Source organism: Grammomys surdaster, unplaced genomic scaffold, assembly GCF_004785775.1.
Source record: "Grammomys surdaster isolate TR1022 unplaced genomic scaffold, NIH_TR_1.0 125179, whole genome shotgun sequence".
Classification (NCBI taxonomy): domain Eukaryota; kingdom Metazoa; phylum Chordata; class Mammalia; order Rodentia; family Muridae; genus Grammomys; species Grammomys surdaster.
Genome location: NW_021620071.1, coordinates 293,690 through 321,465, shown reverse-complemented (window position 1 = coordinate 321,465; position 27,776 = coordinate 293,690). Strand labels below are relative to the sequence as shown.

Here is a 27,776-nt window from a genome sequence, read left to right as displayed (position 1 = left end):
CCACCTACCTCTAATCCCTCCAGTAATTGGTTGTAGTCATTTTTACTTAACCAATAGTTTTAAAGTAAGAAATGAGGTTTGTACAACAAAAGTGGTAACCATGAAAATTCACTTGTAGGCAACTAGATCTTCCAATAGCTACAGCATTTAGCATTATAATACACAGCAACAGACCAAACCTCAACATATATGCACCCATTTTTGTCTTATAACTGCAGAGTTCGTAGCTAGGTATGGTAAAGCATACCTGGAATCTTATTGCCTAGGAACCTGAAACAGGAATATTAGGAATTCAAAATCAACCTCCAGGCTATATAGTGAGTTCTAGGCCAGTCTAGTGCAGAATGAGACCCTGTATCAAGATGAATTCCATCCATGATGCTTGCTGTGGTATTTGAGTTAACTGGTGCAAACTCATTGTGTGCTTTCTGTTTGCCCTGTTTTCTAAGTTCTCCTTCTTGCCCCCACTTCATATCAGTAAAGAGCAAGAGGAAAAAGGTAGAAATCTCTGTTGTAACCATCTATAGAAAGAGATTTGGTACAGAGACGTGAACACTTAGCCAGCTATTTGATGGGTTGTCAAAAAGGGCTCAGGGCTAGAGCTCTAGCTTCCTAGGGCATCTGCTGCATTTGCCACCACTGGCAAGGTGGGGAACTACCAGGCTGCAGAACAACTTATGAGTGCAATAATAACATAACAAGTTCAATAAGATATAGCAATGGATATACATATAACAGATACAATATTCAACATACTAGAAACTATCATTGTCACAAGTGACTCTCACACCAAGTGGTAGAGAACAGATACAGGAATATCTTTGACATCCAGCAGAAACACATCTCCACTAGCAGAAATGCAGCCTCCTCTGTCATCAGTGTCTTTGTCACATGAGCACACTTGGCTCCCACAGCCATATTTGTCTCCTAAAGTCCAGGTGCATGGAAATCTAGGAATGCCCAGTATCTACTGGCTAAGAGCTGGGAATGAGCTGGATGTAGTGGCACATACCTTTAATCCCAGCATTCAGGAGGCAGAGTCAGATCTTTGAGCTCCATATCAGCCCATCTATAGAGCAAGTTCCAGGATAGCCTATGGTACATAGAGAAACCCTGTCTTGAGAAATCAAACCAAATGAACCAAAGGTAGGAATGGAAGAAAAAGTGGTGGTGCACACCTTGATTATGGCACTCAGGATGGAGAGACAGGAGGATCAAGAATTCAAGGGCAGCCTCAGGTATATAAAATAATTGAGATCAGCCTGGCTTACCTGAAACCCTGTCTAAAAACAAAGCTGAAGAGATGGCTCAGCAGTTAAGAGCACTTACTGCTCTTACACAGGATTTAAATTCAGTTTCCAATAGCCACATCAGAGAGTTCACAACTGTCTTTAACATCAGCTCCAGGAGATTAGATTTCTTCTGGCTTTTGCAGATAGCTGCACTGACCCCATCCCCTCTCTCTCTCACACACACACATAATTAAAATTTAAATAATCTTCAATTAAATAAATTAATAAAGAGGCTGAGAACAAACCCAAGTACACTCTCTTGGTCATCTTGGATTAAATATGCTTTCTCCTTGTTTTGTAGTAGTTACTGTAGCCATTTTACTACCCTGAATTCTTATTTATTTATGGGGTTTTTTTTTGAGATAGGGTTTCTCTATGCAACAGCCTGGCTGTCTGGGAACTCACTCTGTAGACTAGGCTGGCCTTGAACTCACAAAGATCTGTCTGCCTCTGCCTCCAGAGTGCTGAGATTAAAGGTATGCACCACCATTGCCCCATAACATGCATTCTTAACAAAATGTGAAGTTAATCAATATCTCAACTCTGGTGGTTATAATCTAGGTTTACAAATTCCCTGATATTCCTCTCTCAAAAGGTGGCACCCCAGGTATGGCAGTATATGACTATAATCCCAGCAGTCTAGACACTAGGACAGGAAAATTACAACATCTGAATCCAACCTAGGCTACATAAGGAGACACTGTCTGTAAAAACAAAGAGAAGTGGTTTTAGGGAACCTTGGTGTCAGCTCAGGACTCCCCCAAGACCAAGTTCTCAGAACAAAGGATCTTTATTTTCCCCAGAGTAACAGAGGACAGGGAATGAGAAACAAATACAGGAGATATAGGAGGAGGTAGAAGGGGAAGGGAACATGGAGGAGAGTTAAGAGCTATTTGTCCTGGAAGGGGGGGGTTGGCAAAGGCCTGCCACTGGACATAGAGGAGACACATGTGGCACATAGGCAAATGGCAGTTTATAAAGGTAAAAAGGGAAACTCTGTGTTAGGATGAGGTGTTTAATTTTAATTGGGCATGTTAATTAGGTGAGCCAAAGGGGGCTTTTAGTCGATGGACTTTAATACTTTAAGGCTGGTAAGAGGAGGAAGTGGCCAAATAAGGAAATAGACCTTGGTGACTAGCTTTAGGAATGTAACCTAATGGTTTTTATCAAGTCAGAGAAAATGGGAGAGAAGGGCAAGGTCTACCAGAGCCATACCAGCCATGCTGGAGGAAGTTAATAACCCTTCAGTAGTGATGTGGCTTAGTTATTACAGTTCTTGTCTATTCTGCAGAAGGCACCAGGTTCAATCCCCAGTACTTTTTGAACCTAATATTGTAGGGCATGCTTATAATCCTAGCACTCGGGCTATGAAGGCAAGAGGATCAGAAGTTCTAGGTCATCCTTGGCTACATATTAAGTTCAAGGCCAACTATTGGATACAGGAGACACTGTTTCAAAAGACAAACCAAGAAAGGAAAGAGAAATGTGTGCCCCTGTATGTGTATAGTATATATCTTTAGAGACTTGTTTTCTATAGATGTGTGAGGAAGGGTTTCTAGATGTGTGAGGAAGGGTTTCTAGGTTTCTAATTTGTTACATAGTCAGAAAGCTAGGAGGATTCTGAAGTGCTGGTCAACCCCTCTGCTAATCTGGAATCTCCATTTGCACCTCAGAGGTGAAAGGCCCCCATCTCTCCTCAGAGCTTTCCATGGTCATTGTCTCCTACATAGTCTCTGTCCCATCCTCACATAACTACTACTCTTGTGTTCATGGCAAAATTCTGCATAAAGCAATTCTCTAGTCCCTGTCTCACACTAGAGAAATTCAGCCTGTCCTTGGAATGTCAAGAGAAGCCTGAAACCACTATCCTGAACACTTCTCCAGGCCATAGGTTGTTCTATTCTGGGTCAAGTGGGGTGAGGAGGGAAATTAGTACCTTCTTCATCTTCCTCAGTTTGGCTTTCATTGCCAGTTCTGTGTCAGTGATTCATGTCCCAAACAACATCCCAACCTTCTGGCTTCTTCAGAATTTTTGTTCTTCCAACACTATTTTCTTTCTTTCATTTTTAAAAAACCATTTTAGGGTCTGGCATGGTGGCATACACCTTTAATCCCAGCACTTAGGAGGCAGAGGCAGTTGGATCTCTGAGTTTGAAACTCTAAAGTGTGAATTTCAGGACAGCTAGGACTACACAGAGATAACCTGTCTCAAAAACAAAACATCCCCAAAATAAAAAAAAAACGACATTTAGATTTACTTATTTTATTTTACATGGTTGTGGGTGGTAGAAATTGAACCTGAGTCATCTGTTGTCTGTAAGAGCTATCAATGCTCTTAACCTCTGAGCTATCTCTCTAGCCTTTCTCTGGCTTTTGTTTTGTTTTTCTTGAGACAGGGTCTCACTACATAGCTATGGCTACCTTGGAACTTGTACTGTACATTAGGCTTACCTCAATCTCACAGAGATCTGCCCACCTCTGCCTCCTGTCTACATCCCCCTCCTTCCTATGTGTGTATCTATCTGGCTGGCACAGTCTTTGTTTTGTTTTTTTTTATATCTCTCGCTTGTTGTTTTGTTGGAAGCAGACGTCTCATGTAGCCCAGGTTGGCCTTGAACTCTTCATCCTTCTGCCTCAGCCTCCCAAATACAGGAATTACAGATGTGCACTACCATCCCCAGCATTCCCAAATCCTCACCTATCCTCCTCCTCTGTTTCAATTGCTCTAACCTGTTCATCACAAATGCTTACCCTCTGTTCTTAGCCTCATACTTTTCCTTTCCATTCTCTGCAGCATCCTTCCACTCCTGAATCTGGACAAGTTCCTCAAACACAGTCAAGGGCTAAATGGATGATTCTCTATTGAGTGTTGGCCCATTTAGTTCCTTGCATTCTGGCAGCCAGCTTCAGGCATCAGCCTAAAGATCTTCCTTGGGACTAATGCCAGGACACAGAACCTGAAGTCACAGGACCGATGAAGCTTACTATCGACCAGTCCCCAAAAGGTCCTTGTATTAAAAACTTTGTTTCCAACATGGCATGCTGGGAAGTGGTGGGTCTCAGTGGGAAGTGTTCCATACATTGAAAGCACATCCACAAAAGGAAGAGAGGGTAGCCGGGCAGTGGTGGCGCACGCCATTAATACCAGCACTTGGGAGGCAGAGGCAGGTGGATTTCTGAGTTTGAGGCCAGCCTAGTGTACAGAGTGAGTTCCAGGACACCCAAGGCTGCACAGAGAAACCCTGTCTGGAAAACTAAAAACCAAGAACCAAAAACCAAAAAAAAAAAAAAAAACAAAAACAAACGAAAAAAAAAAAAAAAGGAAGAGAGAGAGGGCTGGAGAGATGGCTCAGCGGTTAAGAGCACTGACTGCTTTTCCAAAGGTCCTGAGTTCAATTCCCAGCAACCACATGGTGGTTCACAACCATCTGTAATGGGTTCTGATGCCCTCTTCTGGTGTGTCTGAAGACAGCTACAGTGTACTCATATAAATAAAAATAAATAAATCTTAAAAAAAAAAGAAAGAGAAGGGTTGGAAAGATGGCTCAGTAATTAAAATCATAAGCTGATCTTCCAGAGGAGAAAGATTTGATTTCAAATGCCCACATGGTTGCTCACAACCGTTTGTAACTCCAGTCTCAGGAACCTGAAGTCTTCATGGACATTGTATACACATGGCACACAAATATGCATGCAGGCAAAACATCCATACACATGAATATAAATAAATGAAAAATAAATAAAATTTAAATTAAAAATTACATTTTTAAAAAGGAGAGAGAAGTCCCAGACCCTTCCTTTGTTTTGCAACCAATTGTAAAGTCAGTGGTTTTGTACTACCACTATCCTGCCTTACTAGGCTGTCTTGGTGTTTTGAGACAGAGTTTCTCTATGTAACAGTCCTGGCTGTCCTGGTACTTACTCTGTAGACCAGCCTGGCTTTGAACTCACAGACATCTGCCTGCCTCCCCAGAGTTGGAATTAAAGATGAGCACCACCATGACCTGGTACATCTAGAGTTTCTGTACTTCATTCTTTCTTTTTGTTTTTTCAAGACAGGGTTTCTCTGTGTAATACTCCAGAACAGGAGCACATGAACTCACTCTGTAGACCAGGCTGGCTTCAAACTAACAGAGATTCACCTGCCTCTGCCTCCTAAGTGCTGGGATTAAAGGTGTGCGCCACGACATCCAGCCTCCTCTTACTGCTTTTTATTTGAGACAAGGGCTCTCTCACTAAGTTGCCAGGCTGGTCTTGAATGTATGATCTTCTTGTGTTAGCTTCTTGAAGATCTAGGATTATAAGCCTGGGCTACCATGGCCAACATGACAAGACAGCCATAGATCACCTGACTTTTAAGGGAACCCTGTATCCTGACAACATGATAGAGAAAATACAATTGTGAAAATACATACTTATTCTGAGCTAAGCATGATATGATAGCTCACATCTCTAATCCTAACCCCAAGGAGGCTCAGACAGGTGCATAAAATTATAAATTTGAAGTGACCTATATTTTATATATTGTATACCAGGACTATATATTGACTACCAGGCTAACTACAGTTACACAGCAAGATCCTTTCTCAAAAGCAAACAAACTAAAAGGAAAAAAAACTCTGATTTCTGTATTAGTTTGGGTTATTATTGCTGTAATGAAACACCATGACCAAAAGCAACTTGGAAAGGAAAGGGTTTATTTCAGCTTACATATCTGGAGTCCACAGTTCACTGTGGGAAGCCAAGGCAGGAAGAACTCAAACCTGAGATAGGCTGGAAGCAGGAGCTGATGCAGAGACCATAGAAAATGCTACTTGCTGGCTTGTTCAGCTCATAGCTTGCTCATCTTGCTTGTGAATGTTTTCACAGAGCCTCCTAAACCTCTCACATTTCAGAAGTTTCCTTTTAATTTTAGTTTGTTTTATGAGCATCTCTCCTTCAGAAGGAATGATTTAATTCAAATGAACTTGCTACACAAGGCCAGCATCAAGTGCTGTGATAGAGCTCACTTGAAAGCAAATGGCAATAGCCAAAAGCAACTAAACCACTATTATCAGACAAGTGGATTTAAAAAAAATTGATGCTAAACCATAAAAATGCTGCCTGGGGATGGAGTTCATTGGTGAAGTACTTGCCTATCACCTACAAAGCCATTCTTGGTACTGCACAGACCCCTTTGATGGTGCACTCCTATAATCCCAGGTAGAGGCAGGAGCATTGGAAGTTCTAGGTCATCAGTTTCTGACTAGTATGACTATGTCTTCTCATGGGGTAGTAGGGAAGTTAGGCAGTGGACATGGTTGTGATGGGTGAGTACACCAACTAATAAAGCAGAAGCTGCATGCATTGACTTTTCTGATCCAGTCTTGGAAAGCAAGCAGCACTTTTAGCAAAGTATCTTAATCACAAGCAATGCACAAACTTACCCTGGTTGTAGGGAGAGGGTTAAATTCCACTTCTTGATGGAAGGTGGCAAGGCTCCTGGAGAACATGTGGGATGCAGATATTGTTGGGGGTACCTTGGAAGTCTACAATCTGCCACACTAGGTTAAAAGAGTATCAGCCTTAAAGTATCTATATGGTATTTCCAAGAAGCACTTTTAAAACATAAACAATGTTGAAAGTCAAAGTATGGAAAAAGATATATCAAGGAAAGCTAGTGTGGCTATACAAATAAAAAATAGAGTAGAATTCAGCATAAAGAATGTTACCAGAAGTAAGAGAGACACTGAGAGGCAACAAATAACAAGACCAAATCCCTCAAATACATGAAGCAAAAATTGTTCCCTCTAAAGGGTGCTAGAAATAAACGAATCTCCCAACATTGACATCATATGTTTTTCAGGAGTTGATCAAATAGGAAAGAAAAAAATCAGCCAGAATATAGATTTGAACACTATTATCAAGTAAATTAATGTAATTGATATTTAGAGAGCACTACATCCTCAAATATTCTTCTTTAGTGCAGATAGAAAATTCAGGAATATCAATGAACACCAATAAAGGACAAAAGACTTTGGATATCACTCTACTGTGAAGTTGAACTAAAGAGCAATAACAATGGGCTGGTGGGATGGCTTAGTAGGTAAATGCGCCTATCATCAAACCTGGTAACCTGAGTTTGATTCCCAGGACTCACATGCTGGAAGGAGAAAAATGGCTCCCACAAGTTGTCCTCTGACACACACACATTATGTACACACACACTGTACACACACACACATTGAGTTGCACACCCCTACCCTCACATAAATAAATGTAATAAAATAAATAAATTTTAAAATCAACAATAAAGCCAGGCATGGTGGTGCATGTTTTTAATCCCAGCATTCAGAAGACAGAGCAGATGGATCTCTGTGGTTTCAGGATTTGAGTCTCTCTATCTCAACAAACAAACAAACAAAAATCAAGGCATGGTGGTGTATGCCTGTAATGCCTGGTAGGTAGAAACAGATGGATATAAATAGTGCCTATAACACTTGGGAGGTAGAATCAAATGAATCTCTGTGAGATAAAGACCAGCTTGGTCTACATAGTGAGTTTTAGGACAACCAGGGCTATGTAAAGAGACCCTGTCTCAAAAACAAACAAAACAAATCAAAAAAAGTAAAGCATGATGCATCCCAGCACTTGGGAAACAGAGGCTATGCAAGTTTGAGGACAGCTTAATTTACTTCATGAGTTCCAGGCTTACCAGGAGACCTTATCTTAAAAACAGAAAAACACAAAGGACGACCCCCAAAAGCAATATATATGTGTGTGATTGTGTATATATGTGCAGTGTATATTGGGTGATGTGTACTACTGTGTAGCATATGTGGGATGTGGAGGTCTGAGCTACATAGTGTGTGTGCACAATAATGGGGTGAGGCATACACCTCTGCCTGTTAGGAAGGCATCCACCCCATGTCTCTTCTACCCCAAGGGGCTGGAAGGAGCTGGAGCCCCACCAGACTCTCTGGACAGTAAGAGACCTTGACTGTTGGCAAGATCCCTGGTCCTGGTCCATGGTAGTGTTGTTTTAGTTGTTAGCCTTGCAGGTCAAGAGAAGACAGACAGGGAGAAAAGGAGTTTGGCCTTGGGTGGGTGGGCAGGGTACAGCCTGGGACTAGAACAAGCTAATTTGAACAGACAGGAAGCTGTAAAAGGAAAAGAAGCTGGTGAGTTACAGGTGGCAGGAGTCAGGAATGTGTGGGAGAGAGGGACCTAAACATCTGGGTCCTTAAACTCTCTACTCTCAGGAAACTTGAACCGCTAAGTTTGCTGTTAGTGCACAAATGTATGAGTCTTCATGTTGTGTGAAACATGTATGTGTGTATGAAGGGAGTAAGTAAGGCAGGTAAGCATACTTGAGATCAGTCTGAAAGCTTTCCTCCTGGGGCAAGTGATTGTAGGTGGGGCATAAGGAAGAGGTTGGAGGTGCTCCTGGCTCCTACAGATCCCTGGAGGAGAAAGCTGGATCACAAAGGGATATGTTTAGCCCTCGCTTAGCCCCTACCCCACCCCTTCCCTTCCCTTCCTGACCCTCATCTCCAGGTAGCCAATCTTAACTGAGAAGGGGCTTGAATGAACCTAAGAGGTTCTACCATCTCCAGGGTGTTAGCTTTTCATTGTCAGGGGAGAAAGACAAAAGAAGGAGCATTGCTTGGATAAAGGAGTTAAGGATTTGCCATGAAAAAGTAGTGATTCTGGGTCAGGTTCAGCCATTTCCAGCCTCAGTTTTCCACTTAGGAGATGAGGTGCTGCACTAAATAGTTTCTCACAGCACTGCCATACCATATGTTCTAGAAAGGTGGGCCTGTGGAATAGAAGGAGGCAGGATGGAAGTTGCTGCTGAGTTAAGCTTGGGACTGGGCTTAAGGGGGATGGTCCTGGGGACTGACCAAGGAAGCTTAAGGCAGGAAAGGAATTTGGAGACTAGGAATTTACTTCCTAGTGGATGGAGGAAGGAGGCCAGGGAGGTGTGAGTCTAGGGGTGGCGCGTGAGGGAAAGGAGGGGGGAAGTCTCCTGTGCAGGTTATTCCCTGAGGCTGGGTTGGGGCGGGGCCAACAATGGAGAACAGATCTGAGTGCTGGGCCACCTTCACGCTGCTGCCCAGGTGCCCAGAAGCCCAGGAGCCGAAGCAGGTAAGGGGCTACAAAAGAGCTCTGAGATGCACACTTGGTCTGTCTTTGCCCAGTCTTTATCCCTCCAATGGTGGTCTATCCAAGATACTGTCTGGACAGAGGGACCTTAATGCTTACTTCTAATCCCTAATCACCAGTCTGGCTCTTGTGAGATGCCTGGATGGAACTGGGTTTTGTGTGTTTGTTCTGTCTGACTGTTCTTTATATTCCCTGTCCAGGCCTAAATGCAGGCTGAACTTCCATCCTGTGAACACACCTACAGAAAGGCACCTGCCTCCTGGCACTTCACCTGCCTCCTGGCACTTCTATCTGCTGCCTTGACCCTGGGAAGTGGGGCTGGCCCCTTGAGGGGAGATTGAGTTGGCCCCGTGATAGGTGTGCAGGTCATCATCAGACACTCCATCATGGTCCTGGTGTCTACCATGTCTGGTAAGTAAGGTTCCAGCCACTGGGTTCCTGACACCCTTCACTTGGATGAACCAGGTGGGCTAGGTGGATCCGATGAAGCTGAGAAGGCCCTTTTTCTAAAGACCTATTTCCCTTTCTTGTGAACTGGTGGGCTGTCAGGAGGGATTGGTTGAAAGGCAGGCACTACCTGCCTCCCAAACTAAATACTTCCTCTGTTGGGAACCAGGAAATAGGCTGTAAGACTGATAAGGGGTTCAAGGTGGCAGCTGCACAGGCCACACCATCCCTAGCATTGGAACATCCTCATTCTGGGGAGCCTACACAGTACCCCACTAACTTGTCCCTTGTCCCTCACCCTTGCCCAGCTGTGCCTGGGCCCCTTTCATCCCCTAGCTCTGCCAGCAACAGCAGCAAGGAGGAACTACTGGATGACCGAGACCCGCTGTTAGTCCGGGCTGAACTGGCTCTGCTATCTACAATTTTTGTGGCTGTGGCCTTAAGCAATGGCCTAGTGCTGGGGGCCCTAATACGACGGGGCCGGCGTGGACGCTGGGCACCCATGCACGTCTTCATCAGTCATTTGTGCCTAGCTGATCTGGCTGTGGCTCTGTTTCAAGTGCTGCCCCAGCTGGCTTGGGACGCCACTGACCGCTTCCATGGCCCTGATGCCCTTTGTCGGGCCGTCAAGTACCTGCAGATGGTGGGCATGTATGCCTCCTCCTACATGATCCTGGCCATGACACTAGATCGCCACCGCGCCATCTGCCGGCCTATGCTGGCATACCGCCATGGAGGTGGGGCTCGCTGGAACAGGCCAGTGCTGGTGGCCTGGGCCTTCTCACTCCTTCTCAGCCTGCCTCAGCTCTTCATCTTTGCTCAACGTGATGTGGGAAATGGCAGTGGGGTGTTTGATTGCTGGGCCCGATTTGCAGAGCCATGGGGCCTTCGTGCCTATGTCACCTGGATCGCCTTGATGGTGTTTGTGGCACCTGCCCTAGGCATTGCTGCCTGCCAGGTTCTTATCTTTCGGGAGATACATGCCAGTCTGGTGCCAGGGCCATCTGAGAGGACAGGGAGGCGCCGAAGAGGGCACCGGATAGGAAGTCCCAGCGAGGGAGCCCATGTATCTGCAGCCATGGCAAAGACTGTGAGGATGACACTGGTGATTGTGATTGTCTACGTGCTGTGCTGGGCACCCTTCTTCCTTGTGCAGCTGTGGGCAGCGTGGGATCCAGAAGCTCCTCTGGAAAGTGGGTGTGGGTGTAACTAAGGCTGGGGGTGAGGGAGGTAAGGGGCTTGCCCAACACATTGAAGTACTCTACTTGTTACCTTTATGCATGTGGTGTCCCTGTGGCTTGCTAGTGTGAGCAAGGGACACCCTGGCTCCAGCCTGGACTCTTTTCTTCATAGGACCCCCCTTTGTGTTGCTCATGCTGCTGGCTAGCCTTAACAGCTGTACCAACCCCTGGATCTATGCTTCCTTCAGTAGCAGTGTCTCCTCGGAGTTGCGTAGCCTGCTTTGCTGTGCTCAGAGGCACACCACACACAGCCTGGGTCCTCAAGATGAGTCCTGTGCCACAGCCAGCTCCTCTCTGACGAAGGATACACCCTCCTGAGTAGCTACTGGGCTCTTTCTATTTAAAAAATCCCTGTAGTTCAGCTGACTGTCTAGAGTTGGCCCTGGGAGTACCAAGAAAGGGTACCTTGGTTATCCTTGGTCCTCCCTAGGTGTCATTGTCCCCAGGTATATAAGAAGGAATGTTCCAGGGCTGTAAAGAAACCCTAAAGTTGGCTCCTTTGTTGCCAGACATGGGAAGCAACTGGGACAGATGCCTCAAGGTCTGGGAGGAGAATAGGCAACAGAGGTGCTTGTGCTTCCTACCCTGGCAAGTACCCTGCAGATGAGGAAGACTCTCAGGGAGCTGAAAGAAGGACCAAGATAGGACTAGTAGATCTTCCTGTCATTCCTCCCTTCTGTCTGTCTCCCTAATAAAAGTTGCAGTTCATTTTCCACATGGAAAAAGTTTCCTTGGACCAAGTATATGGTGGGCACAGAAGCTGAAATAAAGGATCCCCACACCCATAGATATACCCATGATTAGGAACCTATCTTATAAGCAACCAAGATTCCATTTTTGGGATCAGATTCCCAGGGGAAAATAAACAGCTCCAAGTCAACCTTCTGTCTTGGCATCTGGTCTCTAGCAGTGCAGGCTCTGGGAGTTGCCCTGTACCCTACTCAGCCCCCCCCCCAAACAGCACAGGTTATTACAACAGCAACCAACACATGGGTCTTTATGAATTACTGCCACTTCCATCTTCCACACCCACAGCTCAAGACTTCCAAGCAAAGGCACAAGAGAGGCTTGTCTCCAGCCTCCTTCCTTTGCTACCTCCCAAGAGGTAGAACAGGGCTGAGGTGAGGCAATAGGCATAGGTAGAATGGTGAGCTTGCTGGTGGCTACTGGAGGTAAACTGCCTCAGACTGGCTTGCCAGTTGAATCTGGACCCTGGGGATGGGAGGCTGAGGGGGAAATTGGAGCCCCAGGTCCCCAGGAAAAGACCTTGTTTTTGCTGAAGCTGCTGCAGGCCAGGGGCTTCAGGTTTCGAGTTCCTAGGCTTACTAGCCCATGGCCCTGGCGGACAGCAGCCTTTCCCAAGAGCTCCTTAAACACAGAATCCATGTTCTGCGCCACAGCCTAGCAGAAAGGAAAAAACAGAAAGTGCTCAGTGAGTTTCTGCCAATCTCCAAACTAAGGCCTTGGCTACCATACTGTAGCTAGGCCAGGCCAGGCCAGGCACCCTCTCCAGGGGTCATGAGAGGGACTAGTTGAGACTTCAGACCACCTTCCCCACTCCATTCCAGCTTCCTTCCTCTAGTCACTTTCAGTGTTGCTTGTGGGATAGTAACTTCTTGGTCTTGTTCTGGGGGGTGGGGGTGGCTTTGAGCCCTGGGTCCCCCTTCTTCCATCTCCTACTTTTTTTCTGGCTGATATCACAGCTTCCATCCAGGGCCTCTGAGGCTGTAAACATACAGGGGACTCCTGGGTCAGTGCTTCCCTTGGGTCTCCCAGCTGCCAGGCTTTAGGTCCTGTGTGTTTTCCAGCCTTCCCTAGGATCCTTAGGTCTAGGAGTGGGACCACTCTTCCTAAGACTTTGTAACTGTCTTCCTGCTCAGTCCATAGGGGCTCAAAGGACCCACTGTATAAAGGGGACTCCTTAAGTTGTACCACTCATTAGAACCTTGTTTTGAGACTATTTTGTTTCCTTAGCCAGCTGCCCCTCCTTCTTCCCCACCATATGTCCTCTCACTCTCCTTGGCTAGCTAAGCACCTAGCCTAGCTCTGGGTGCCAGCCTTGAAGTTTGTCTTGGAGCTCCTTGCCCACATCAGCCTAAACAGTCTGGCTTCCCCATAGCTCAAGAATGTTGTGAGTCCCATACCACAGATGGGCTCATAATCTGCCCTCTCATCTCTGCCTCTGTTTTCGTACCCCTGTCTCTGACACCCTCTTTCTCCTTGTCCCCATGTTCCTTCCTAAACTGTGACTTGACTTGCATGTCTAGTAACAGGTGCTCCTGGACCAAGGAGAGTAGTAGCAATGAGCCTCACCTTGCGGAGGGCAGAGAACATGTAGAAGAGGCGCCCCCTGCTGGCCCCATAGCCAGTCCTGGCTTTTACCTTATCCATTTCCACATGTCGCTCAGGGGAGGTAGGGACTAAACAATGTCGTCTGTGCCCAGAGGGGCCCAAAGCCTCAGGTAGGGTGCCTAATTCCAGCCTACAAGGCAGAGATAGGAAGATTGGCAATGGCCCTGGGAAATCCTTGACCTAAGCTGGCAGTGCCCATTTTAGGTACAGCCAAGGAAAGAGATGAGCCTCCATGGTCCCCAAACTCTTCCAGAACCTCTCCCAGTCACAAAAAGGCTGACTCTGTTCTATCTACACCTAGTGACCTTTATGCAACAACTCTCTCAATCCCATGTAGCTAAAGCCTGAACCCACACCCTAAAGCTTAACAGGGTAGCTAGCCTCTGGCCCATCATGCCTGCTGCTTCTAACAGCACACAAGGCAAGTAGAAACCTCTAAGGGGTCTTCCCAAAGGGCTGCCTTTTCCTGGCTTACCGGTTAGTTAACTCCAAGGTCAGGAAGCTCTCTGGATGGCTCACAGATTCCCTCCTGGCCTGTAGGCCTGAACCAGCCATCTGTTTCTCATCCCTGAGCAAGGAAAAGAATGGCTTACTTTGGACTCTTTCCTGGCTGGATCTTGAAGGCCAATGGCTCCTGCCTCAATCAAAGGAGCTGAGAATGATCATTTTTGGGCCCAACCAAGACCCATAGACTCTGGCTTGGGGTTGGGGAGGGCAGCAACCTGGGATATAACAAGTCCTGTTTGAGATGTGTGAATGACAGCAGCTACTTCCAGAAAGAGGAAGAAAGCCTGGAGATCTATGCTCAGTAAGAGATAAAAAGCAACCATGAACACCACAGCCCAGGAGATCCAAGGCAGATACAATGGGACCCTCCCTAGGGCTATAGCTCACTCACCCCTCAGAAAGTGTGATGTACTTGTGGGGAATGAGCCCCTGCACACCAGCATGCTCCCCTCGCCACCAGTCACTTGATGCCCGAGCATACAATCGCAGCACATCTCCTTGCTGGAATGTCAGCTCCTGGGCTGTGCGGCCAGTGTAGGCAAAGCAGGCCACAGCCTCTACAACTCCCTCTGGATCTATGGGGAAGAGAAGGTGTGGCTGAGAGTAGAGTGGGTACACAGGAAGAAGATGGGATAGAGTCTCCCTGCTCCTTTCTCACCATCCTCCTGAGCTGTGGTCCCAGCTTTCAACTCCAGCTCTGACTCCCCAACGAGGCTCTCCAACTGTCCATCCCTGATGTTTCAAGTAGAGTAAGGCCAACTTGCCTCCACTAGACTCCCTCTCCCCCAAGAATCCCCCAAGCATACCCCAGGCAGCTGGCAGAAGGTGGTGCCATGCACTTCTCATAGATGGGGCCTGGAAGCATGGCTGGGGATGGGAAAACATGTGCTGGTTGCAGGATAAGAGTCTGGATCAGCTGGTTCACTCGGCCCTGCAAGGCTACAGGGTCCTGCCCAGCAGGCACAGGCAACAGTGTGGGCCCAAAACATACAGCCAGGTTGTAGGAGTCCATCATGTTCTCATCACTGTACTGGGCTAGGCTGGGGAAACACACAGATCACAGGCAGGGAGCTCCAGCACTAGTGACCCCTCCAACCCCAATAGCCAACTGGATTCCCAGAAGTACTCACTGGTTGAGGAAGGTGAACAGATATCGTAGGACCACTAGCACAGGTCTGGGTAGTCTGGATAACAGATGGCTCACAGGCTCCACTCGTTCACCCACGACTTTCAGTTCTGTGGCCAAGGCAGCCCAGAGAACAGACTGAGTAAAGCTCAGTAATAGCACTAAGGGGTGGCTCTCCTACCTAGCTGGCCTCAGGGCTCACCTGCTAAAGCCAGTAGCTCATTAAACATGTCCAAGGGGAAGAGTGGAGGCTCCAGGCTCCGAAAGTACAGCTTTAGTACCCCAGCCACTGAGTCTAGGTCATGGACAGTACAGCCTTCCACCAGAGGGTCCTCCCCTGTGGAGGGTAACATGCTAAAATGAGGAATACTTGTGCCTACTGAAGCCACTGCCACATTTGTCCATCAGTCCTCACCTCTTTCAAAGGCATCTCGGATCTCCAAGATCCGGGCCTGGGCACCTGATACCCGGAAGATGCCTTCATGTTGCAGGCCTGTGGAGGACAAGGAGCTGACAGGCAGAATCCCTTTCTCCACAAATACCCAGTACCACCATAGCAGAAGATAAGCTACACTTACCATTGAGGTTAATGAAGCGAATACAACTCTCCACCACAAGGGGCAAATGTTGGCCTGAGCTCTGGGGACAGAACACATTTATTTCACTAGGATATAGCAAAACATTTGATCATTCTATCACTTTTCTCCTAATAGTGTTACAGTGAAGTTTATTGGAATCTCTGTGAAGAAACTGATTTGCTGGTGCCATTGACATGGTATTTTACCTTTTATTTGCAAATTGTTACAAGTGTAATAAGGTAATCAAAATCCAGATGTTGACCTTCAAAGAGCACTGTAAAACTTAATTTGTTCACTTAAATGTCTGATTCTTATGAATGCTCTAGGTACATAACACATTTGCAAATGACACTGGTTTTTTTCTTCCTCCCCTTTGAGACAACCCCTCATTAATCTCAGGTTGGTCTAAAACTTGCTATGTAGCTGAGGCTAGCCTTGATCTCCTGATCATCCACCTCCAAAGTGCTAGAATTACAGGCTGCACCACTACACCATTAGAACCTAGTTCTTTCAAATCTCTGCTTCATTCCTTTTTTTTTCTGTTTAGAATTGCCAAAATTTAGGCCAGAAGTATAGCCTATAAGCATCTTTTGCTGACCCTAATCACAGGGGAGAACTCTCAACATCTCGTCTCTAAAAATGTTAGAGCCCCAGGTTTTCTGAGTTCCTTAAGTGTTTCCTTTAAAACTGGATATGTTGGCATACCCTTTAATTCCAACACTTGGGAGCCAGAGGCAGGCTGATCTACAGAGTAAGACTGTCTCAAAAAAACAAGAAGCAAAGACAAACAACAACAAAAGAAAGAAAGAGAGAAAGAAAGAAAGAAAGAAAGAAAGAAAGAAAGAAAGAAAGAAAGAAAGAACAAAGTCTCCTTTAATTGGTAGAGGCCACTAGGAAGCACAGGGAGACCTCAGCAAGTCTGGCAATAGCCTGTACAGGAAGGAACACTTGAGCTTCACTTGAGCTCCAGGAGGTCGGGACTAGAAAGCACTGAGATTAGGCAGTTGCTTGGGTCACCAAAGCTGGAGAAAGACTAGAAGGGACAGGAATGGTCTCTAATGAGCTGGAGTGTAGGGCAAAGCAAGTACCTGGATAAACTTCTCCAGATCACCTCCAAAAAGTCTCTGGTTATACTTGGATCTAGGACAGGGATGGTAGCTCTTGTGGAATTTTCTCTCTGTGTACTGGGTACTGAGAAAAATGGGAACTGCTTCTTAGCGGAACAAGCCGTGGAGAAGTCTCTCCATCCTTATCCCATGCTATAGGCCCTGAACCTTTTGGACAAATTGGGATGTTAGGGCCACAGGGTGCTGCTGGTAGTAGAACTAGAGTTATGCAGCAAGAACAAGCGAGTTGGGAACCTGTGAATAGGCCAGCACCCCATGAAGGACTCACCAAGATGTCTCTTGCTCTTCCTTGTTACCTAGAGAGGAGAAAATATTAGCTTGTCTCTCAGGCTGGAAAGCTTCAATAAACCCCCGAGAGAAGAGGCTTAGACTGGAAGCTCAGGATAATCCAATGGCCTATGCTGGGTTAGTTCCTGTATGCCAAATAACCTCTCTGGTCAGGGAGGGGCATGGACTAGATCAAAGGAACAAGGGAGGGGGAGCTTTGAGTTCCAGAGAGGGTATGCCTGGAATAGGACCCACCTCGTTGTATGGCCTCCTGGAGCTTTTCATGCTTGGCCTGCAGCTTGGCAAGGATGCTCCGGCCACTCAGATACTCCTGCAGCTTCTGGGAAACGCAAAGAGCCCCTAATTTTAGCCTCAAATCAGCCCCTTTTCTCTTGCCCTTTGTGGCACTGTCCCACCTGTCCAGCCCCACCGTAATATAGAAGGTTTCTGTCTCCTGCTGCTGGTTCCGTCTGCGGCCTGCCTGTCGGATGCCTGGGTCCGAGCTTGTAGACTTGAGGGATTCAGTGGAGGGGCTGGCCTGCAAAGAGTCCAGTATATCCCCATCCTCTGATGCTACCACCTCTAGCAGAGCCTGAAGTGTTGCCTTCAGTGTCTTATTCACCTGAGGGGACAGTAAGTTGGGACAATATGGGACGAACAAAATCTAAATATGCAGAAAGAGGAAAGCTATTGCCAGCTAAGAAGGAACTGTCAGGGCAGCTGAAGCTGAGAGAAAACTCTAGGGCCTGTCCCCATCCCAGGCTAAGCGATCCATACCTCTTCTGTCTCGATGGTCTTTTGGTCCAGGCGACTCTGGATGTTTTGGGCTCTGGGCAAAATCTCATCCCGAAGTTCCAGCTCAACCTGGATCTCAGCCACCTGTAGCAGATAGTATCAAGGACTGAGGACTAGGTCAGAACACAGAGCTCAAATAAGGCACTAAGGATTGGTTCTGGGAAGCAGGGCACATCTCTGTTGCTCGCCTCTGACTCCTGAGTGCTAGGATGACAGGCATTCACCACCATGCCAGGTTTATGGAGTGCTAAGGATAGAACTAAAGGACTTGAGCATGCTAGGTACATACCTTACCAACTGAACTATAGTTTCAGCTAAGGATATAACTTGTACCTTCAGTAAGCCTCAAATTTCAATACAAAGGAACACATAAAATATATGTCACGTGAAAAAAAAAGCCAGGCAGTGATGCCATGTGCCTTTAATCCCAGCACTCATAGAGGCAGAGACACAGGCAGAGGCATGAGAATTTCTAAGTTCAAAGCCAGCCTGGTCTACAGAACTAGTTCCTAGGACAGCCAAATCTACACTGAGAAGCCCTGTTGCCCTTCCCACTCCTCCCCACCCCAACAAAAAAAAAAAAGAAAGGAAGGAAAAAAATGAGACAGTCCCTACAAGACAAATGCTGTATAAGGCCACTATTGGGAAAGATCTTTATATGTCAAAAGCTGGAAGGACAGCAATGTAGTCCTAAGTATTTATTGGGAACAAATTATATATAAGAAAATAATAGGGTGACAGCCCCATAGAAATGTAAATGTACTTGAACAGCACTGAACTTTGCACTTGGAAATATCAGAAATAATAAATTTTATTTTTATCACTTAAAAAATGTGATATATTGGGCTAGAGAGCTGGTTTAGCAGTTAAGAGAACTTGCTGTTCACCCAAAGGACCTGAGTTCAGTTTCTAGCATCCATATTAGGTGGTTCAAAACCACCTGCAACTCTAGTTCTACACACATGTGACATTATATATATTTACACATACATAATTTAATTTTTTAAAAGTAATGATCTATTTAAGCAGACATAGTGGAGGCTAAAGAGATAGTCCAGTGGTTAAAAGTGATTACTCCTTTTGCAAAAGAACACAGAGTTTGGTTTTCAGCAAACAGACAGCTTATAACCACTTGTAATCCAGCTCCAAAAGATCCAATGCCCTCTTCTGACTTCTGTAGGCACTTGTATACAGATGCATAAACACACACACACAAAGAGAGAGAGAGAGAGAGAGAGAGAGAGAGAGAGAGAGAGAGACAGAGAGAGAGAGAGACAGAGAGAGAGAGACAGAGAGACACAGAGAGAGAGAGACTTGTTTATCAAGACAGGATTTCTGTGTTTCTCTGTGGCTGTCCTGAAACTCATTCTGTAGTCCAGACTGGCCTCACACTCAGAGATCTGCCTGCCTCTACCTCCCAGTGCTGGGACTAAAGGTGTGCACCACCACTGCCCATCATTGAATTTACTTTTAATTCAGCAAAGAGTTGAGATTCCAAAAAGAAATCTTTAATAGAGTTGGGAAACAGAAAATGCAAAACAGAAAGAAATTAGAGAATCAATCAACCTGTGAAATCCAAGTACAAGGTAGGTGGTAGGGGTTGGGGGAGGGATGAAGGGGAGGATATCAAAGGAACCCAAGAGTCTCAAGCAGACAGGTACACTCATTGTTTAACACCAAGAGAGAAAATGGATCCCCAAGGCAAAGCATGGAATTTTACATCAGAGGAGAAAGACTATCCTAAAAGCTCCTGAGATGAGTACAGAAGTCTAATTAGAAATGATGCTACATGCTGTATTTCTTCCCAAGCATTTGTTATGAAACTTTTTGCTGTTGACAGTTTGTCTGTTTGTAGACAGGCTTTTACACAGACGTCTAAGCTGGGGACTTCACTATGTAGCCCAGGCTAGCTTTAAACTTAGATAAATCCTCTGGCCTTAGTTTTCTCAGAACTAGGATAACAGGCATGGACTGTCATACATGGCTAAGAACACTTTTCAATGTATAGTATATGGACAGTAATAGTGAACATTTGGAGTGTTGTGGTGGTTGCAGTGTTTGAGGGCAGCCCCGTGAGCTGCCACAGCAAACTCTTCTAATGGACCAGAGGTTATGGAACGGAGGACTGTGAAATAAGAACTTTCAGCATCCTGGAATTTCTTGTTTGTTTTGTTTTAGAGAAATGTAAATTATGTGACTGACCCATAGTAGCATGAAGTCCAAAGACCATGAAACCCTTTGAAATCATGCTTGGTCCTTAAGGGTAGTAGCAATGGTTGGTGGAATAAACTGACTCTCACCTCATCACCTTCATGGGGCTGGTAGTCAAAATGTAGAGGGGGACAGAAGGCCATGGCATGAACCTTAAGCACCTTGGCCTTGTCCCCTGGAGGATCCAAGGCCTCCAGAGCCTCTTCCAGGCTGCCTAAGCCCTGCATCTGGGAGGTTTGAGTACGGCTCTCAGCTGTTGTGTAGCTCCGGAGGGCCTGCTCCAGGGCCAAGTGGAAACCTGTGTCACAACACTGGGAAGAAACAAGCAGATACTGTTGTGGCCCCAGCGCCAGAGTCAAGGACTCCAAACAATTAAGCTCCAATACCATGGCCCCACCTGCTTGCCCACATAAAACTCACATCCATGAGGTCCAAGATATCATGTAAGTAGTAGTTGCTGATGGCAGCATTGACGCTGGCCAGGCTGAGCAGGTACTCATTTCGGGCCTTGGTACATTTAAGTTTATGCTCCGAGAACTTGGCCTGACGCTGCTCAAGACACCAAGGCACACCAGGGTCACCTACTTAAAGACCACTCTTATATCCACTTTTTCTCATTCCCTCTGTAGACAAGCATGCCCAATGTGCCATAGGTATTAAGCTCATGCCTAATACACGAACTTCTTTACCCTGCCACACTTAACACTTGGTGAACTCTCAGTCCTCAGCCTTACTTTGCACAATCTCCCACTCAATCCCCATAACCTATCTTGACTCCTTAGCTCTTCGCTGGCTACTTTTGATCTCCTGGCAAGGGCTGTTCCCCCCTCCCTGCCACCCACTGCCCTTGCCTTAGTTTGAGTCCCCAACATGCCTCACTGTCATTCTCCAAAATGAAATCAGGTCACATGGAAACAGGTTAAGTATAAAAGGCATTCATATGCAGACCCCGTGATGGAGATAAGAGCTAGGAGGATGTATGAGAAAGCCACTTAAGCTCCACATAGGGATGGCACAAAACAAAAGTCATTGTCCTCAACCCCACTTAGCATGGAGCCTTCCCACTCTTTCCAAGGGGTCCCCTTGAATGCTGCTTCTTGAGGAATGGCACCCAGTCACTCATCCTGAGTTCTCGTGCCCCTAAAACCTTAGTAGCTTGCAGGAAAAAGTTCTCTAGGCTTAGAGAACCATAGCTCTCTGCTTCAGCAAGGCTATGGAACAACAAGCTTTGAGCATGATGTGATATAATTTGTCATGATCCTGTGGTTGACTTTCCCCATCTTTTAGGTCTGCTGAAACATCTGTAACCTAATGCCGCCATTGTCTTTCTACATCCCAGAGCCTTCAGGTCTGACCAGGAAGGAAAAATCTTGTTGGAGGCCCATGGCTCTTCCCCTACTCTTTTTTGTCCCAGGGATAGCCAAGCATTTGTAAAGACAAAGGCCAGGGGCCAGAGCTATCAGAGAGGGACAGAGATGGGAGGCCCATGGTTTCCAGGCCCACCTTCTCCACTAGCCGCCCTCCTTTCTTGAGAGAGGTCTTTCGGTGGGGCCCTGTCTCAATGGTGGTGGTGGTGGTGGTGGTGGTGGCAGAGGTAGCAGTGGTGGTGGGCAAGGCACTCCTGCCTGACCGCTTCTCCTCTTGTCGCTCAGCTTCCCGAAGTTTAGTCTCAGCATTCATGCTTTCCAAGTGGTACACATGGTATGTCTTCTTGGTCTGCAGGGAGGCCCAGGCAAGGTAGCCCTGCTGAAGGTCATGACTAAGAAGAGTCCCTCTCAGCCCCACTTAGCACCCTTGAGATTCAGATCTGAGACTTGGGCCATTTCACCTAAATATGTTGTTATTTAACCACTCTGTTCCCAGAACATAGAGGGGCCCATGCCTATTGCCCCCCAGACTCAAAACTCAGGTCTCCCATGAACATCCATTTTTTGGGGCCTGACTGAGAGATACAATGACTTGGGGCTGTTCCTGCTTCCCATTGTCAGCAGACAGTGGGTCCTGCTTACTGTCTGGAGTTCTGAGACCACCTCCAGGAGCTCATCCTGCAGCTGCTGTACCAGGTCCTTGCTCTAGAAATGAAGGGGAATGTGTGACCATAGCTTTCCCCTACTTAATGCCTCCCACCATCCCATGACAACTCATCCCACCTCAGATTGGGCTACAATTTCCACCTGGTCTCCCACACCTCTCAACCACAGTGCCTGCAGATAGCTCCCCATGTGCTTTTTTTTTTTTTTTTTTTTGGTTAAATTCCAAGGCCTTTCACAGACTCTACCTTTTTGACAATTCGTCCCACATCCTCGCTGACGTAACTCAGGCGCTGTGCTAGGGGCCCAGCCAGCACCTCACTGAGGGCGGCACTTTCCCGACTCTGCTGCCGAGTGTGTTCCAGCAGCACAGCCCAGCAGTGCAAGGGTGACAGAAGAGTCGGCTCCTTCCTGTAGCAGAGGAATACTTAGACCAAGGAGCCTAGGTCTTAGGCCCTGCAAGGCACTACTGCCAGTGTGGTACTTACCGGAAGCTTTGTTGCTCCCGGCTGCTGCCCCCAAGGCGACCACTGCGGCTAGTAAAACGTTCAGCCAACTTGTCCAGGCCCCGTGAATACTCCAGCTCTACCTCCGCCCGGCGCCGCATGAATTCAGCTAGCTCCTGCAGCAAATCACGCCGCAGCTCTCCCTGAAGCTCCAGGCAATGAAGCTGCTCACCCAACTGCCAACGCATCTCTGCAAGGGGACCTCGGTTCAGGGCTGGCCAACATACAAGACATGAAACAACCAGACCAGAAAGAGGTAGGAGGTGCTGGGCAGTGGTGGCCCATGCCTTTAATCCCAGCACTTGGGAGGCAGAGGTAGGCGGATTTCTGAGTTCGAGGCCAGTCTGGTCTACAGAGTGAGTTCCAGGACAGCCAGGGCTATATAGAGAAACCCTGTCTCGAAAAACAAACAAGAAAGAAAGAAAGAAAGAAAGAAAGAAAGAAAGAAAGAAAGAAAGAAGGAAGGAAGGAAGGATGGAAGAGGTAGGAGAAGCAGAGACAGACAGACATCCTGTCCATACCGAAGGCTCCCTGGCACCTGGCTGAGCTAAAAACAAGACAGAAGAACAGAAGAAGTGTGCCCTGAAGCAAAGTACCCAGGTTCAGAAGTCCCTGTGCACTTGGGAAGGGCCCTAAGGCAGTAAACTCTGTACTGTGGCTTCTGTACAGACATAAAAAGCTGCTCATGAGCAGGGCTCCTGTGGCACTCCACCAAGCCTGGAGAGACTTCAGGCCAGGTCAAACCTGTCCCATAGTAGAGCCATGACCATGTGTTCTGGTCAAAGTTAATAAGTGAAGGGACAGAAGGGGCTGGACTAAGTTTTCTGCCTGTTGTTTCCACTGACAGTTACCCACCCCAAGACTTTTACCTCTATTCTACCAGGGAGTCATAGCTGGTGGCCCCACACTACCACAGGGCTTTTGACATCTTATCTCTGGCCTGATTTCGCAATACTTGTTACCTCACCCATATCTAAAACAAAAGCTGCCTAACCTGCAAGCTCTAGCACCATTGTGTCCCTATCCCCCAGACCAAGGGCCCAGATGAGCACTACAACCCACAACCCATTACATAGAATACATAAGACACACTGTCTTGGCTTCTGGTAAACAGGATACCAACAGACAGATCTTCATCTATATCCTCAGAACAGGACATTACTTGATTTCTTCATTTAGTGGAATGGTGATTTTGTATCTATTTCATTCCAGGCATATTCTAGACATAGTCCCTGTTCCTATGGAGCAAGGTCCATAGTAGGAGACAGATGACATGGGAAAAGACCCATGGTAGAATGACTAAGAACAATGTGTACTTATAAGATAGACACACAGGCCAAGTGTAGTGGTGCACTATAATCCCAATACTCAAGAAGTAGAAGCAAGAATATCAAAATTCAAGGTCATTTTTGGCTACACTGTGAGTTTGAGGTTATCCTAGGCTACACAAGGCACTGCCTTTTTTAAAAAGTATACAAGGGGCTAAAAAGATGTCAGTTAAGAGCACCTTTTCCAGCAGACCTGAGTTCAATTCCCAGCAACCATATGGTGGCTCACAACCATCCATAATAAGTTCCAGTGCCCTCTTCTGGCATGCAGTTGTACATGCAGATAGAGCACTCATACATAAAATAAATAAATCATTAAATATATTTTAAAGTATACAAAAAGCAAGGGGGAGGAATCCGGGAGGGGAGCAGATAACCAAAAGCTTGTGGTTTAGGATTCTCATCTGGATGCCCAAGAAGATATAAGCCAAACAATGAACTCATTTCATCTTCAGGGTCCCCTCAAGCTACTGTATAGAGCCCAGTGAGTAGCTTACTACATTTCACTTGTCTAAGGAAAAGATGGTGGGCATTACGACTAGAGAGCTAGTCTGAAAGGCAAGTTCCAGGGGTAGCTGTTCAAAGAAATCCACTGTAAAGAGATCAAATGGGTGGACTTCTGTCCTGACAGTAACTTTCCTGGGGCTATCAGATGAAAAGTGTTGTTAGGTATCTCCTATCCAGACCTCCCATCTCATCTTCTGATTTCCTTTCTCAGTATGTCCCCTGCCTGCTCTCAGACTCCACTCTATGGTGGTAGTGACTTCTTTTCTTGAATTCAAATGCTCCAGATCCAGCTGCATGCATGGCCCACTCATCAGCCTTCTATACCACCCACTGGACTCTCTTGAGGATAGGTTTTCCAGCTTACCTTTAACCAGGTCACTGAAATTGCTAAATTTCCACCAAGGGGACAAGTTAGGCAGATGGAAGCTGGTATATATTTATGGAAACTCTCAATACTGAAGCCAATGCAAAGCAAAGTAGAGCCCACAATACCAAGTGTTACTGCCACCAGTCTCCTGTCTCTGAAGTGGGATGAGTGCTAATGGTGCTGAACTTCTATCAGGGGGATCTCCACTAAAGGAGAATAACAGGTTTTGAAGAATGGCATTTTAAGTTCAAGTAGGGTCCCAAGAGGACCCAGCAGGCCCTTCCTTGCAGTGCCTGTCCTGTCCTCCAAAAGGGATGTGCTACTCAGGGAGGGACCTATTACAGCTACACAATGCTACGTGCACCAGCAGACCACAATATTGTGTGGATTCTCTAGTAATGGCAATAGCACTTCTGGTTCTGAACATGCACACCAGCTGGTGTCAAAGAGCTATAGATTACAAGCCAATTGCATCTGAGGTCCACAGAAGGCAAGAAACTGCTGTTCCAAGACTCTAGGTTGTGGCATGGCAGAGCTTTCAGATCTCAGCTCAAAGAGCCCTGATATCCAACCAAGCTAGCTCTGACCCTTGTCTAGATCCAGTGTGTTCTTAGCACCTTGGTTGTCCTTTGTAGTGGCTATCATCATACATGAAATAAGCTGTGCACTGAGTTGTTTACTATTTTTCTCTCCTCAGACCTGTGAACCACAGAAAGACAAGGACTGCTTCTCTCCTATACAATAAGATATTCCCAGAGTCTGCAGCAAAACAGATATATTGAAAAAAATCTGGCAGCTGGGTGTGGTGGCACATACTTGTCATCCTAGCCCTGGAAGTTGAGGCAGAGGATGATACAAGTTCCAGGCCAGCCTGAGTAAAATAATGAGTTCAAGACTATCCAGCTCTACATACCAAGCTCCAATCCTACACCCACCCAAACAAACAAACAAAGGAACAGTTGACAAAAAGAAGAGAGAAATCCTGCATATCTGCATTGCAAAGCTGGGACCCAGGCCCCTCTAGCACTTCCTGTGAGCCAGACATTCACTCTCACTTCTGCTGACCAGTAGAGCAGAATACATGTCCTCCAAACCACGACTATGCTGACCTTTTAGAAATTAGAGTGCTAAAATAGTACCCCTGTTCCAGCATAATTGGAAGACTTTTCTTTTTTGAGGGAGGTTGGTGAGAAATAAGTCATTGTGCTTCTCTGTGCTTGTATCCACAATAGGTAAAATACAGAGTCTTTGAAAGTAATAAGGGAGTCAAGATATCTGGAGGCAACAAGAAACTGAGGGGCGAGGGAGAGGGGCTAGACGCTGCCTGCTTTCCTGTGCAAGAGTTACCTACCACACCCTGAAGAAATGAAGCTGTCAGCTAAGAACTCACAAAGTTCATTTGCATGTAATTTGCATAGAAGTGTTTGCCCGATTCCAGAGGTCTCATAGCCTAAGGCTGTAAAGCCATCCCAGTTGAATTTTTCTAACCTACAGTCGGTCTCCTAGCCTGACCCAAGGCCAACCACTCTAAACCTGCAAGCTAACACAGTGCCAAGGGAAGGTGAAGGTGCAACGACTTCATGGATTCTAGTAGTGTTAAGAGTGAGGTGTCAGGCTACCAACAAAGTCAAAGTGGCCCATTATACTCCAGCTAGAAAGCCACCCTCTCAGTCTGTCCTTCCCTCGGGCTACCACAGTCATTGCTGCCTGAGTGAGCAACAGGAGACCCAAGTTGGCTAAGGAGGCGGGAGAGAGGGCACGGGTGGTCAATTGAGGCCAAAGAGGCTCCAAGAAGCAGGGCTTAGGCTCCCTCCTCCACCCGGCTCCAGGGGTATCTGAGATTAGCAGCGGACTCTCGGACACTCGGGGTCTCCGCTGTAAACCAGGACTAAAGCGACCTCTTACCTTTGACCTGTGCCTCATACTCGGGTTGCAGTCCCCGCTCCCGCCGCAACTTCCCGTGCGCCGCCATGGCCGAGGGCCAATCGTACCTTCGAGTCCCAACGCTCCCACGCGGAAGCGAGGCGAGACCGCCGAGCTCAGGGACCAGGGGCTCCAAGGCCAACAGTCTCCGCCGGCTCCGCCCCGCCAGCCCCACCCCCAGCACGGTCTCCGTGTGGGGCGGGGTTACTTGAAACAGGCACTGCCCGGGTGGGCCTGTGAAAGACTAGGCACTCTTTCTGAGACTCATCTCTCTTGAGGCAAGTTGCTCCTCTACCTAAATTACCGTGAGCCCAAAGCGTCAACATAAAGCAGCAATGCAAAAGAACCTCAACATGCCTGGTACCACCTGCTGCTGTTTTTCATTATCTGCAGAAACCTCTGTGGTTTCCAGTGTCAGCCCACACCCCTATGGCCACTGGCCCTCAATACTAATGGACAATGGCACCATAGCTGCTCCAGGCTCAAGACTGCTTCTAGGTGGTCTGCTTCCCCAGCCTTCCTGGACATCAGATGCCACCCTCCTTCCGGAGTCATAGCCCAGAGTGAGGCCTAAGGGAATCCAGACAGCAGGATGGGAAGTTCCCCAGAGGACTGAAGGCCCGTGTTCCCTCTGGGCCCCCTGAGGGGGAGGGAGAAGGGTTCAGCTACAGTTCCCCTTCTACTCAGCCCCAAAGGAAAGAACTAGCCTCATTTCCCCATAGGTAGTTACCACTTCCTGCTGCCAGAAGAGACTCTTTGTCTCTTTTCCCTTCCATCTTGCACCTATAGGGACCTATACCAGTGGGGGGGCTTTGAACCAGCCTAGGAACAACTCCTATTGCCTCCTTTATCCAAGGATGATGGTGATTTCATTCACTCCCATCAAGTCTTTAAGCCATAGGGCAAGATCTACTCATCAATTTGTCATGTTTTGTTTTGTCTCATTCACAAGGCTTCACTCTGTAGTCCTGGCTGGCTTTACATAATCCAGGCTGGCATCAAAGTTTCTGCCTCTTCCCCAAGTGCT

General features: G+C 46.9%; 2 protein-coding genes across 3 annotated transcripts; one reads left to right on the top strand and one right to left on the bottom strand.

Moving 5' to 3' along the window:
* Positions 1-10,198: 10,198 nt before the first annotated feature.
* Positions 10,199-11,232, top strand: Avpr2 (arginine vasopressin receptor 2). The gene has a single exon (XM_028785300.1). The coding sequence runs from the start codon at positions 10,387-10,389 to the stop codon at positions 11,095-11,097; it is 711 nt and encodes a 236-aa protein (XP_028641133.1). The 5' UTR covers positions 10,199-10,386; the 3' UTR covers positions 11,098-11,232.
* An 863-nt stretch (positions 11,233-12,095) lies between these two features.
* Arhgap4 (Rho GTPase activating protein 4) lies at positions 12,096-26,884 on the bottom strand. 2 transcript variants are annotated; one of them, XM_028785298.1, is made up of 22 exons: positions 26,732-26,884; positions 22,607-22,814; positions 22,367-22,529; positions 22,098-22,160; positions 21,592-21,804; positions 20,509-20,637; positions 20,178-20,399; positions 17,860-17,961; positions 17,513-17,704; positions 17,338-17,422; positions 17,084-17,111; positions 16,777-16,879; positions 15,689-15,749; positions 15,526-15,603; positions 15,313-15,447; positions 15,115-15,220; positions 14,791-15,024; positions 14,643-14,716; positions 14,376-14,559; positions 13,953-14,045; positions 13,508-13,607; positions 12,096-12,526 (listed from the first exon to the last, which is right to left on the bottom strand). In XM_028785298.1, the coding sequence occupies exons 1-22, from the start codon at positions 26,796-26,798 to the stop codon at positions 12,308-12,310; spliced, it is 2,859 nt and encodes a 952-aa protein (XP_028641131.1). In that variant the 5' UTR covers positions 26,799-26,884; the 3' UTR covers positions 12,096-12,307. The 2 variants fall into 2 exon arrangements, with proteins under 2 accessions (XP_028641131.1, XP_028641132.1); XM_028785299.1 differs by lacking the exon at positions 20,178-20,399.
* Positions 26,885-27,776: the final 892 nt, after the last annotated feature.